Source organism: Trichosurus vulpecula, chromosome 3, assembly GCF_011100635.1.
Source record: "Trichosurus vulpecula isolate mTriVul1 chromosome 3, mTriVul1.pri, whole genome shotgun sequence".
NCBI classification, from domain to species: domain Eukaryota; kingdom Metazoa; phylum Chordata; class Mammalia; order Diprotodontia; family Phalangeridae; genus Trichosurus; species Trichosurus vulpecula.
In genome coordinates, this window is record NC_050575.1 from 327,046,543 (window position 1) to 327,059,757 (window position 13,215).

General features: G+C 35.6%; 1 protein-coding gene across 2 annotated transcripts in view; it reads left to right on the top strand.

Moving 5' to 3' along the window:
* The window catches only part of USP34 (ubiquitin specific peptidase 34), a 317,435-nt gene that overhangs the window by 270,128 nt on the left and 34,092 nt on the right, over positions 1-13,215 (top strand). For both annotated transcript variants that reach the window (XM_036750464.1, XM_036750465.1), the window contains 7 exons: positions 6,357-6,525; positions 6,681-6,755; positions 8,479-8,630; positions 9,389-9,437; positions 9,534-9,638; positions 9,733-9,777; positions 12,591-12,695. In XM_036750464.1, the coding sequence (XP_036606359.1) occupies positions 6,357-6,525; positions 6,681-6,755; positions 8,479-8,630; positions 9,389-9,437; positions 9,534-9,638; positions 9,733-9,777; positions 12,591-12,695 (700 nt within the window). The remainder of the gene's footprint in view (positions 1-6,356; positions 6,526-6,680; positions 6,756-8,478; positions 8,631-9,388; positions 9,438-9,533; positions 9,639-9,732; positions 9,778-12,590; positions 12,696-13,215) is intronic.

Genomic DNA, 13,215 nt, shown 5'->3' on the forward strand with positions numbered 1-13,215 from the left:
CACAACTCCACCATACCTGTATGGTTGGTAAACAGTGCCACTTGTCCCTAGTCATTTTCACTTATCATTTATCTTTCGCCCTTTAAGTATGGGTTTCCAATAAGAAGCTGTCTTCAACCTTTTTTTTTTCTTTACGCTGTTCCTCAGTGATCTCATTTGTTCCCATCAAAGTTTAGTTATACCAGGTCTATACAGTTATCCCTTCTACATCATGGGGATTAGGGACATGGCACCCCCATGATCTGGAAAATCTGAGTAAATTTTTTTTGGCCCTCCCTTCATGGCAGAGAAAAAGTCTGAATTAATATACAATACTATACATATATTTTTTGCATTTCTAAACTTTTTCTGTGTCATCTACTGGCCTTTGTGTGGCTTCCACAAAACTTCCCAAAATTTCCCATTTAATTTCTCATACTGACCTGTGATATATCAGAATCATGATGGGGAAAGTTATAACATGAAAGGGATAACTGTATATCCATCCTTGTTCTCTGTCCTGAATTCCATTCTTAGATTTCCAGCTACTTGCTCGATGTCTCTAACTGAATTTCTCATTATTACCTCAAACCCAACATATCCAAAACTAAATTCATCATATTCCTTCCACACCTTATGTCTACTACAGTCACCCATGTTCACAATTTTGTAGCCATTCTAGAGCTTTCCCCCTTCCTTGTTCCTCCTAGCCAGTCAGTTGCTAAGCTATTCACATTATTATTCACATTCATCCTTTTTTCTGCATTCATACTGCAGCTACCCTAGTTTGGGTTTCTGAGTTACCTTGTATTTCCCTAGTGATATTGTTAGGCAACTTAACCCTTTTCCTTCTCATCAAAACTATTTCTGTTATGTCCTCAGAATTTCATTCTTGAGAACTGGTCATTCTTCTTGGGTTGGCTTTTCCTATAGAATTTAGTCCATGGGGTCCTATATATCCTCATCTGATCTCTTTGAAGTATGCTCTACCAAAATTTAGGGTACATTTCACACTGTGTCCATCTTTCTTCCACTTCTCTCTTGCCAACTCTAGGTGCAAATGGTAACTTGCCCCCAATGTTCTCATCATTTCCACCTTAGCCCCCTGTTTCTTTTTTTTGTAAGAATCAGATCCAAAAAAAGTAGGATTCCCCTTGTTCTTTTGAAAAATGAAGTGACCATTGAGGCAGATACAGAAATTAATACCTTCTTTGTTTTAAGATGAGCTCTATAATAGATGCCTAGATGATCCTCATTATCACTCTGTCTTGCCTTGTGATTAGTTTCCTAAACCCTTCATGTATTTCCTTTTCTGTCCAAGTAGCATGTAGTTTATTCCTTTGATAATAATAGATGGAGTTTATATAATGCTTTAAGATTGGCAAAACATGTTTTCTATATATGATCTTATCATCCTCTCAACAATCTTGTGAGATAGAGGTCACTATTACGATTTTACAGCTGGGAAAATTGAGGTAAACAGCGGTTAAGTGATTGGCCCAGAGTCATGTAGCTAATGAGTATCTGAGTTAGGATTTTAATTCCGGTCTTCCTGCCTAAAGTGCATCACTCCATCCACTATACATCCAGATACTTTGTTTTTCCTGCCTCTCTTGATCTTTACCTAAATGTTTCCTATGATGCTTTTCCCCTTGAGTCCTTGATTTTCTCAAACAAGATTATCATCTTTGTATACTTGGCCTGCTCCAGTCACACTCTTTTGATAACTTTTATCCTGTTTCTACATTTCTAGAGCCATTTGCTCTTTGCTAGATAGTATGGTAGGAATACAGCAACAAAAATGACATAGTCCATTCCCTCAAGAGGCTTAAATTCTGTAAAGGAGACAACTTGTGCATAAATAAGTAACAACAAAATAGATCAAGATAATTTACGTGGGACAGAGGACCTTGGCAGCTAGAGAAATCAGGAAAGATTTCACACACAGAGACTCACCCACTGACACTTAAGCACAGTTTGGAAGGAAGATGATGAGTGACAGTGGTGGTAGTGGAGTATTTTGCTTTACTATGCTTGTTTATTAAAATAATCCCCTTCCTTATCTCAGTGGCATAGAGATGTTAAAGGGATTAGCAAGATGGCTGCCAACTAAGTTATCAGAAAAAAGTGCCAGCAGTGCTCAAACAGAACAGAAATAAGGGTAGAATGTAAGCAACAGCAAAAAAGGCAGTTTGATTAGACAGCAGAGTACAGTAAATAGAATAATTTTTAATAAAGTTGCAAAAGTAGTTTTGGTCCAGGTTGTAAAAAAGACTGAGAAACAAGTCAATGAGTTTATATTTGTTCCTAAAAGTAATAGAAATAGCTAAATGATTCAGTGGACAGAGCACTGGGACTAGAGTGACAGAAGACTGGAGTTCAAATCCAGTCTCATTCACTTACTAGCTGTGTGACCCTGGGCAAATCACTTAACTTCTGTTTGCCTTATTCCGCTGGAGAAGGAAAGAAACATCTTTGCCAAGAAAACCCCACGAAAAGTATTGGCATGCTATGGTCCACAGGGTCATGAAGAATTAGACACAACTGAACAACTTAAAACAACGAAGTTCATTGGACAACTGTGTCTTCTGACAACATATCTACAAAAAATCTACACTTTGTTCTGTTTTGAGATATCAAACTTATATAGTGCTAGATGCAGAATATTACATTGCATCTTCTTACGTGAAACAAAGACATTCTACCTCTTCCTCCAGTCATCACATTCTCCAAGCACTTGCTTGTCCTGCCCATACATGTAACAATAAAGTGTCTTTCTCTGATAGAATGAATACTCTGATTTTTTCCCCCACCCCCACGTAGAAGCTAAGCTTCTTAAGGTCAGGAACTGTTTCATTTGGCTTTTCGTTCCCATTACCAGCAGTGGAAAGCAGTTGTGTGGGGAAATGTCTTGTAGAGAAGAAATCGCCTTAAGATCCAGATCAAGTAAATCTTCCCAAGAAAGTTTGTATATAATGCTGGAAAGATAGTAAATAGATATGTTATAGAATGTTTTTGCCAGTGTTTCTTTAGAGATTACATTTCATCAGTGAAGATGCTTCCATTTGAACTGTACAGTTTAAAACCAATGTATTTAGTAAAGAGAAAGCCATGCCACTTAGGATAAAGCCAGGAAAAGCAGCTGCATCTTAATCAGACAAATAAGAAACCCATGTTAGAGATAACACTGTCTTAAAATGCACCAGAGGAACGAATGCTGTCACAGAAGGTACTTTACTTTAAAAAGACAACCACTAAAATGTCAGCACTTACTGACCTTTATGTCTTTGAATGTATACTTTTGAAGACTCCAAACTCCCTACAGCCATGGAATGCTGTCTTTTAAGATAAAACTCTGAACTTAAGAAACACCAAATTTAATTAGCATTTTGTATTCAAAATATAACTGAAAAGTGGCATTTTAAATGAAAATGTAGGCTTCTGTCAAGCTTTCTTTGCCTTTAAGTATATAGCTACGTATTTACATTCTACCCTTATTTCTGTTCTTCTTGGGCACCGTTGGCACTTTTTTCTGATAACTTGGCAACCATCTTGCTAATCCCCTTACATCTCTATCCCATTGAGATAAGGAAGGGGGTTATTATTTTAATAAATGTGCATAATAAAGCAAAACAAGTTCCTACATTGGTTATATCTGAAAATATATATATAATTTTGAACCTCAAGTTCTTTGCTTCTGTGTTAGGACTTGGATAGCTTAATTCATTATGGATTCTCTGGAAGTATTGCAGGTCATTGCCCTGGTCAGAGTTCTTATTCTTAAGTGTTTCAAAGTTGTTACTCTCTACAATATTTTCGTGATTGTGTAGGTTGTTCTGGTTCAGCTCACTCCTCTCCCCATCTCTGAATTCATCCCTTCATTTGTAATGGTGCAGTAGTATTGCATTGCATTCATATACCATAATTTATTCATTCCCTAGATTTTAAGCACTTCTTTAGTTTGCATTTCTTTGACAACATAAAAAGAACTGTTATAAATATTTTTTTACATATAGGTCCTTTGCCTTTGACCTTTTTGAGATATATGCGTATTGATGATATCACTGAGTCAGTGGTCATACAGTTTAGTGAACTTGTGGTCATTGTTCATAATTGCTTTCCAGAAATGGATAAATCAATTTGTATACCTACAAACTATGCATTAGTGGGCCCATCTTTCTACCACTTTTCTAACAATCAGCATTCTGCTTTTGTCATCTTTGTCAATGTAGTGGAGACAAAATGGAACTTTAAAGTGTTTTATTTCACATTTCTCTAATAATTAGTGATTTGGAATGCTTTTTTGTCTGGTTGTTGATAGCTTGGATTTCTTCCTTTGAGGACTACTTGTTCATATCCTTTTACCACTACAGCTTTAATTGCCTAAAGTTAAAAAGGTGCGCAAAAACAAAACGAGTGCAGTTAAAATTAGCAAGGAAGTCATTACCTGGGAAAACTTTTTGCAGAAAATTTCTTTGATAAAGGTTTCAAATAAAAAGATAACTTGTATATTTTATTTTCTATAATCCTCTCCCTGCCTTGTATAGTGATCTCTTCCTCTATCTATAGTTGTAAACAGTATTTTATTCCTTACTTCTCTAATTCATTTAATGATATGACTTTTTTACCTAAGACATGTCTCTATTTGAAGTTTATTTGGTATGTGGTATGAAAATTTGGCTTAAATTCCTTTTCTGTCCTACTGCTTTATAGTTTTTCCAGCAGTTTTTGTTGAAAAATAAGTCCTTACCCCAAGTCTTTCAGTTTATTGACCATAATAGAAAGCCTATCATTTTAATTGGGTAGGCATCCCCACAGAATTGGCTTATCATGATGTATGTCTCTGAATATCACTATACAGTGAATGAGCATTGAGCTGGACGTATAGGAAGAGCATAATCTAGGTTAACTTTGGAAAATTACACGATGCTTTTAATGATAGCAAGCTTCCCCCTGAAGCATAGAGTTATCTTTTCAGTAGCCTCCTGGTGAGAATACTGTATGGATGAAAGTACTAGAGTTCTTTTCTATTAAAGTTGAAGGTCACGTAAGGACAGTTGTAAAACATGTAACTTACTACCAACAAGGAATCGTATAGGGGATATGGGGGCAGGAATGTTGGCGAGGGATAGGAATGGAAAAAATGATGGACTGGTCACATAAACAGCAGGAGACAACTAATAGACATATATGTTCTATTAGCATCCACATGACCTAGAGACAGCTAAAGGAAGATCCATTGCTCGATTAGTGGATCCTGGTAGAGGAGTTACAGAAGAATATGAATGAAAATTACATAGGATGACAAAGCATGAATAGGATGTAATCAATAGCATTGAAGGAAATGCTTGTATTAATAAAAATCACAGAGGCATCAAAGTATTCTCCTGTTATCATGTTTTGGGGATAGAATTATTTTATTAGTGGGAACTACTGATAGTGAATATTTCTTGCCAAATATCTCTTGAAGATTGTTCACTGATAAAGATTGGCAAATTTTAACTGTAATTTTAAATTACTGCCTGAGCCACTAAATGGTTTATGGACTTGCCTATGATCCTAGAGTTAGTATGTGCCAAAATCATGACTTGATCTTGGGTTTCCTGACTCCTTCATCACTTCCTTCCTGAACTAGGACAAGAAAGAGCACTGGACCTGCAATCAGTTAAAATCTGGTCTGAGACACTTACTGTGAGACACCCATCTGATTGTAGGCCCAGTGCTCTTTCTTGTCCTAGTTCAGGAAGAAAGTGATGAAAGCCTAAGCTAGAGAGGTGGTTGTGTGCATGGAAGGGAGACATGGGCCAGGAAAGGTTTAACAACTGACTGAGTTCTGGGGATTAAGAATGAGGAGGTGATAGTGACACTGGAGTCATAAACCTTTGTGACTGAACACATGGTGATATATTCCAGAAAAGAGGAAGTTCAGAAAGTGGATGAGTTTGGAGAAATGTGTCTTTTCAGCATTATGACTTTGAGAAAGTTATAGAATATCCAGTTTGAAATGTCCAATAGACAGGGCTAGATATGTATAGGGAGAGATCTGGGAGTATTCTACATAGAGATGATAATTGAACCCATGAAATCTGATGAGGTCATTCATGACAAAATGTAGAGAGACAAGAGAAGAGGACCCAGCACAGAACCATTAGATTGCACTCAGAGTGAGGAAAAGTTTCATAACTAGGGTAAGAAATTGGACTCAAATGATTTTAATGAGCCCTTTTAGCACTTAGGTTCTATAATATATGTAATTACTATTGGTGTTCGTTGTGACAATGGTGAAATGCATAAATGTAATTTTTAAAAAATGTTTCCACCTTAGCACAATGTTTTCTCACCTGTACCAATGTTAGAGTCATGTTAAATTGTTTCAGGTCAGATGATATGGATGGTCCTGTGGAAGATATAGGAAGCCGTTCTTGTGTCACCAGATTTGTGAAGACACTGTTATCAATTATGGAACATGGTGTGAAACCTCATAGTAAACATCTCACTGAGTACTTTGCCTTTCTTTATGAATTCGCAAAAATGGGTGAAGAGGAGGTGAGGATATTTCTTGTTTACTTCAGAAATTCTGTGCTAAAATAACTCCTATACATATATATGTGTGTGTATACATATATATATAATATTTGTGTATTGAGGAATTCATTATTAATGTTACCTGTGTTGATGTAACTCATTATCTGTATTTCTAGAGCCAATTTTTGCTTTCACTACAAGCTATTTCAACAATGGTGCATTTCTACATGGGAACCAAAGGGCCTGAAAATGTAAGTATACTGCCTGTTATTCTCAGTTTAGAAACCATTTACGAAGTAGTCCTTTCTGGTATTCACAATGATAAAGAGTCAAATCATTTTTTATTACGCACTAGAAAATCATCAACATTTCTATGTATAACGTCTAAAATAGAGGATTATGTAAGAAACCATGAATATAATTTAACTATTTTCGTTCCCTTTTTTAATCATTTTCACTATTCCCAAAGTGTTCCTTTCTCAAATAAAAGACTTAATATCTAACTGGTATTGTTGAGAAAAGCGAATTTATGTTGTGTTAGTTGCATCTGAAAATATATGTCTCTGCACTTTCTGTCAAAGGATGGGAACTGTGCTTCTTACCAGTTTTTTGTAATCAGAGATCTTAAGTCTTTCAGTTATTCTACAGTGTTGTGGTCATTGTATAAATAACTCTGGTTCTCCTCAGCTACTAATAAGAATGCCAATTTTTGGCATTCTTTTTAATTAATCAAATGGAATAAAAAATCCTACAGTGGTCTTAGTTTGAAGATACTCCTGTCTTATGCATACTGCTGTAACTTTGGCATTAATGAGAAACCTGAAATAGTTACCTCCCTTCCTGAAGGAGGAGTTTTTTTTTTTAATCAGACAGGAAATAATGCTGTTTTCTCTAATGCTCAACATAGCCACTCTGATCTTGCTTTATCCCAAAGAGCTTTGGCTCTAAGAAGGTAGAGCCATTAGGTGATCTGCTCTGAAGAAAATACTTAGTACTGTGGGGATTAGATTGAGAATTAACAATCCTTGTCCATTAAGTCCATATGTTTTCTTAATATGGATGAAGCAGTGTTACAAATTAATCTTGGCTTTGACCTGTGTCCTTGAATTTGTCAGAATGATAAAACTGAATTTTTTAAATAAAGTTTTATTAATATCTTTTTTTCATATCACCTACTGTATACACACACATGTATACATACTCAGTACAGTGGGAATATTTACATACATGTATACCAATATGCATATATGTACTTAGTACAGTGGTTGTGATTATACATATGTGTATATGCATGCATGTGTCACCATTCTCCCTCCCAGAACGCAGTTCTTAAAGAATAAAAGAGAGAGGAAATAAAGAATTCGACAAAAGTAAACATATTTAAAAAGTCTGACATTGTATGCAGTGTTCCATCCCTTTAGTCTTCCGCTAATCTAAACATAGGGAGATACCTTCTCATGTCACTTCTCCAGAGCCAAATCTGGTCAGTAGAGTTTCAGTTGTTTTGTTGTTCTTGTTCTTTCTATTTATATTATTGTAGTCCTTGTTCCCATTTTCTTAGTTCTATTTTGTACTAGTTTTATGTGAGTCTCCCCAGGTTTCAGTAAGATTCTACTTCATGTGCCACAGCTTGTGTGGCCCTTCCCCATCTGATGGCCAGCTACTTTCTTTTCACTTCTTGACTGCTACAGAAAGTGCTATTACAAATATTGTTGTGTGTGTGGGACCTTTCCTTTTGTCATTGACCTCTTTAAGTTTTGTGCCCAACAAGAGAAATTTTGGGTCAAAGCATATGGACATTTTAGTGATTTTTTTTTCTTTCTTTACATAATTTCATAATACTTTCAAGAATGGTTAGTCCATTTTACAGCTTTGCCAACAATGCATTAGTATGCTTTTCTGCAATGGATTTTTCCATCAGAAAATCGAACCAATCCCTATTCAGAAACCATAAGTTTTCTCTTCATTACTTAGCCTCAAGTTGAAGTACTATCAGAAGAAGAAGGAGAAGAGGAAGAAGAGGAAGAAGACATACTTTCTTTAGCAGAAGAAAAATACAGGCCTGCTGCACTTGAAAAGATGATAGCCTTAGTTGCTCTTTTGGTTGAACAGTCCCGCTCAGAAAGGTAAAAAAGTTTGGACACTCTTAAATTATTTTTGATTCAATTCCTTCGGTATATTTCAGTCAGTGATAATACAGGGTGTTCTTAAAGTCTGGACACATAGGCAAAAATGCATATTTTCAAGAAACCAAATGAATGAAATTTTCAGCGACGTTTGATTTAATTGGAATATTAACAAATAACATCTTCAATATGATTTCCATCATTTGTGATGCAAAAATTGATGTGCTTTGTAAGATTCACATGAACTCGATGCAATAACTCCACATTGCCGTCAGCTTTAGCACATTCACTCTTTATGCGTTCGATCAAGTGTTTTGCATCTGTGATTTTCATTAAGTACACCTTCTCCTTTAGCATACCCCAGAAAAAGAAGTCAAGGGGGCTAAGGTCTGTTAATACTCCAACTATTTCAAATTATGTATTTTTGCCTATGTGTCCAGACTTTAGGGACACCATGTAGTAGTCAATAGATAATAATAGTTTTGGAGTGCCATTCAAAAATCAGGTTGATTCTTAGGGTTCCAATTCCTTCTGTATCAAATCAGATTTCTTTAAGTATATCCTAGGGAGCTCAGAATGTTCTAAAAACAACTTGGTGGTTATAAAGTAGGTAGAGGATAACTGAATCTTCACAGATTCTTACAGGCAGTCTTTCAGGTAACTCTAGTGCTGGGACAAAGGACCAGTCATTGTTCTGCAGTGGTGCATTAGGGAAAGGGAATTCATTTCAATGTGTTTTCCTTTTGGTTTTTGTTTAGGCACTTAACATTGTCTCAGAATGATATGGCAGCATTAACAGGTGGAAAGGTAAAGTAATCTCTGAAACATTTGAAGGTAAATGTGAATAGAGTATTTGACAAAAATTATCATTGCTTTCAAAATTAATAACATTACTTTTTACAGGGATTTCCCTTCTTGTTTCAACATATTCGTGATGGAATCAATATAAGACAAACCTGTAATCTGATTTTCAGCCTTTGTCGATATAATAATCGACTTGCGGAACACGTAAGTGCTGAGAAATACTGGCTTAAAAAGTCATAGAGACGCTTTTTAACATTTTAAGAAAAATTTTAAAAATCTTTCTCTCTCTTTTTTTAAGATTATTTCCATGCTTTTCACATCCATAGCAAAGCTGACACCTGAGGTATGTACTAAATAATTTTACAAGCATGAGTAAAAAATTACAGCAATCACTAGATCTGTCATCAAAACAAACCTTTTAAACTGTTCCCAAAGAAAAATATGTTAATTAAGGTTTATCATATTTGTAGCATTGTAGTAAACCTGTCATTAAAGGAAATTAACTTTAATAAACCAAATTAACTAGCTGTCTTTATACCAGTTACAAGATGTCTTATTTTATTATTCCCACTGTTCTTTTAAATGTAATTTTATGTGAAAAATAAACAAGGATTTGGAACAGTTCTTGAGATAATACAGTGAAACCAAATAGAGTCACATAATAACAGAGAGAATTCATTATTGCCTGTAGAAGAGTTAAAGTTGCTCTGACATGCTGGACTTGGATTATTGACAGTTGCAAAGCCCTGACACACAGATTTATCTCCATTTACTTATTTATTCTGTGTACTGTGTCTTTCACATAAAGTTATGATAGTATATTGTATCAAATTGAAGAGTGCTTAGTATATGATAGTAGTTGGTTTTTATTTTTAACATAAAAAGAAAAATTTAAATTGATCAGAAAATGTGTGCTTGCCCTGATTCATTTTCAGATTTTCAGATGCAATTTTCCTAACTTTCAACTAATTGCACAAAGTGTTGCAGCATGCATTAGTGGAGAGAATACATAGATCCTGAAGAATTGAAGAAATATTTAAAGAATAAATAATAATAATAAATAAATAATATTGGTGCTCTGTATAGAAACAGGGAAGTTAAGTGTAAGGAGGAATAAAGGGAAAGATACTGTTGTTTATCTTGGACAATTTGATTTTTGGTTGCCTGTGGAAAATCCAGGTGAATATGTCCAGCAGGAAGTTGGTGTTCTGGGACTGGAGCCCTAGAGAGTAGAGATCTGTATATGTCGATAGAGGAGTCATCTGCATAGACATAGGAGAACTGATAAGACCATCGAGAGAGTATAGGGAGGAGAGAGCCCTGGATAGATCTCTCAGGTATATGTTAGCAGCATAATGTGAATAACAGGAAGATTTTGAAGGAGTAGTCAGAATAAGAACAAACTGGTATCCCAGGAACCCAGAGAAGAAAAATGGGGGAGGGGAGGTGATACCGATCAACAGTATCAGATGCTGCAGGTGCAGGAAGAATGAGGCCTGAGAAAAAGCCTATCCAAATTAGTAATTGAGAGATCATTGGCAGCCTTGGAGTGAGTAGTTTCAGTTGAATGGTGGGATTGAATGCTACCTCACAAGGAACTGGAAAGTGAATGGGAGGTGAGGAAGTGGATGGAAAGGAAGGAGCCAGCATTTTATAGAAGTTTAGCTGTGAAAGGAGGAGAGATACAGTTTTAGGGGATGGTAATATCAAGGGAAACATTTTTGAAGAGGAGTGGAGATATGATTATATTGTTAGCATGGAAGAAGCCAGTGGATTAGAAAAAGAATGAAGATGATTGAAGAAAAGAGCTCCCACAGGAGACTAGGTGGGGTGGTATCAGAAGTACTAGTAGAGAGGTTGGACTTGGCAAGTAGAAGAACAATCTCTTCCTCAAGAGCAAAAATGAAGCAGATTTTGTGGGGATGGGAGGGAGGTACAATGATGTGCAAATTTGAAGTAGGGAAAAGAGGACAGATGCCCTGGATTTTTTTGAGTATGAGATGGGGCAGTTGAATTAAAAATTCTCAGCATTGTAGAAGGACAGGTAATAGAAATTTGAAGAACCAGTAGAGCAAATTATTATGAAGACCTGCTTTCAGGTTTTGCCGCTGACAATGTTGGCTGTGTAAACCTAGGCAGATCACAATTTCTTAGCACCCCACATGCAACTGCTCTCTATGTTAATGCAGTTTCATGTGCAATCATCATTTTTATTATTCTTTGTTATGGAAATGTTTGTTTTATTCCATAAAATAAAATTTAAATTTAAAAAATCATCTGCATAGAGACAACTGTATTCATGGAGCTGATGGGATCACCAGGTGAGATAGTATAATGAGTGAAGAGACAAGGGCCCAGGACAGTTTTGGGGGATACCCACAGTAATTGGGTATGATCTGGATGAAGATCCAGTAAAAGAGACTGATAAGGGAAGGATCACATAGGTAGTAGAAGAACCAAGAGAGAGAGTAGTGTTGCTAAAACCTAGAGAGAAGAGAATATCAAGAACAAGGGTGATAAGTATCAAAGATTTCAAAGAGATAGAAGATGAGGATTGAGAAAAGGCCATTAAATTTGACAATTAAGATATCATTAGTAACTGAAGATAGAAGTTTCAAAGCCTGTTTGAAGAGGGTTTCAAAGAGAATAAGAAGCACAGTTGAAGTACTAATTGTAAATTTCTTTCTGAAGAAATAACCCCCAACAAGAAAGGGAATTATAAGACAATAGCTATGTACTAGTTGTTTAATCGTTAGGGCATTTTCTTTATTTCAGTGCTACAGGCAGCATTCTGAGACTCAGAGTTGTGAAAAGTATTCCCAAGCTTCATTGGTTGTCAGCATTTGCAACAAAAATGTAAATTACAAGTCCAAAACAAATGAAAAAAAATTATGCACAAGGCACTCTCCTGGTGCTCGAAGTATGCATAGAGGTGAATGAACTCACAATAAAAGGAGATTTAAAGGGAGCAGCTAATAAACTTTTTTTGGGTGGGTGTGTATGTGTGTAGGGTATGTGTTAATGCATATACATCGAATATATTCTTACATATAGTTAATTTTAAACGTACACTATTTGGTTATTTGTTTAATGTTTAAGCGCATAATAATAACTTATAAATAAAAATGTATAGGTTTTATTGTGTATGTGTTGCAGGCTGCCAACCCTTTCTTTAAATTATTAACTATGTTAATGGAATTTGCTGGTGGGCCTCCAGGAATGCCACCTTTTGCATCTTATATTCTGCAGCGGATATGGGAGGTATGTAAAAAAGTTGGCTTTAGATTTTCATATTTTTTTTCAGTCAGTTGACTTTGATAATTTAGTTATAGCTATCCCACACTTTGACACCTAAAAATGGATGCACTTGACTGGATTAGGAATGAAGATAGAACTGTGAAACAGAGATCAGTGCCGTCTTATTAATGGCTTAAGTCAAACATGGTTTCTCTGGGTGATGCGTCTCTCTTCCAGCCCCAACCATAAACACTGGAGAGGTATACCCAGCTAGACTTCCCATTTGTTTCCTCTTTCATTCTTTATTACATGCTTTCTACTGTCAGAAATAACAGGAAAGAATTTAAAAACAAACTTAGGTGAGACTACCCTCAAATATGACCTATTTGATAATCTTCTTGATTTAAAATATATGAATAAATTTGCTCTTATAGGTGCAAATAGAAGCAAATAAAAAAACCTAATACTTTGTATCATATGTATTATAATGTATTAAATACATTTATTTGTAACCTTTTCTTTAAACTTCCCTAATACTTTTTGC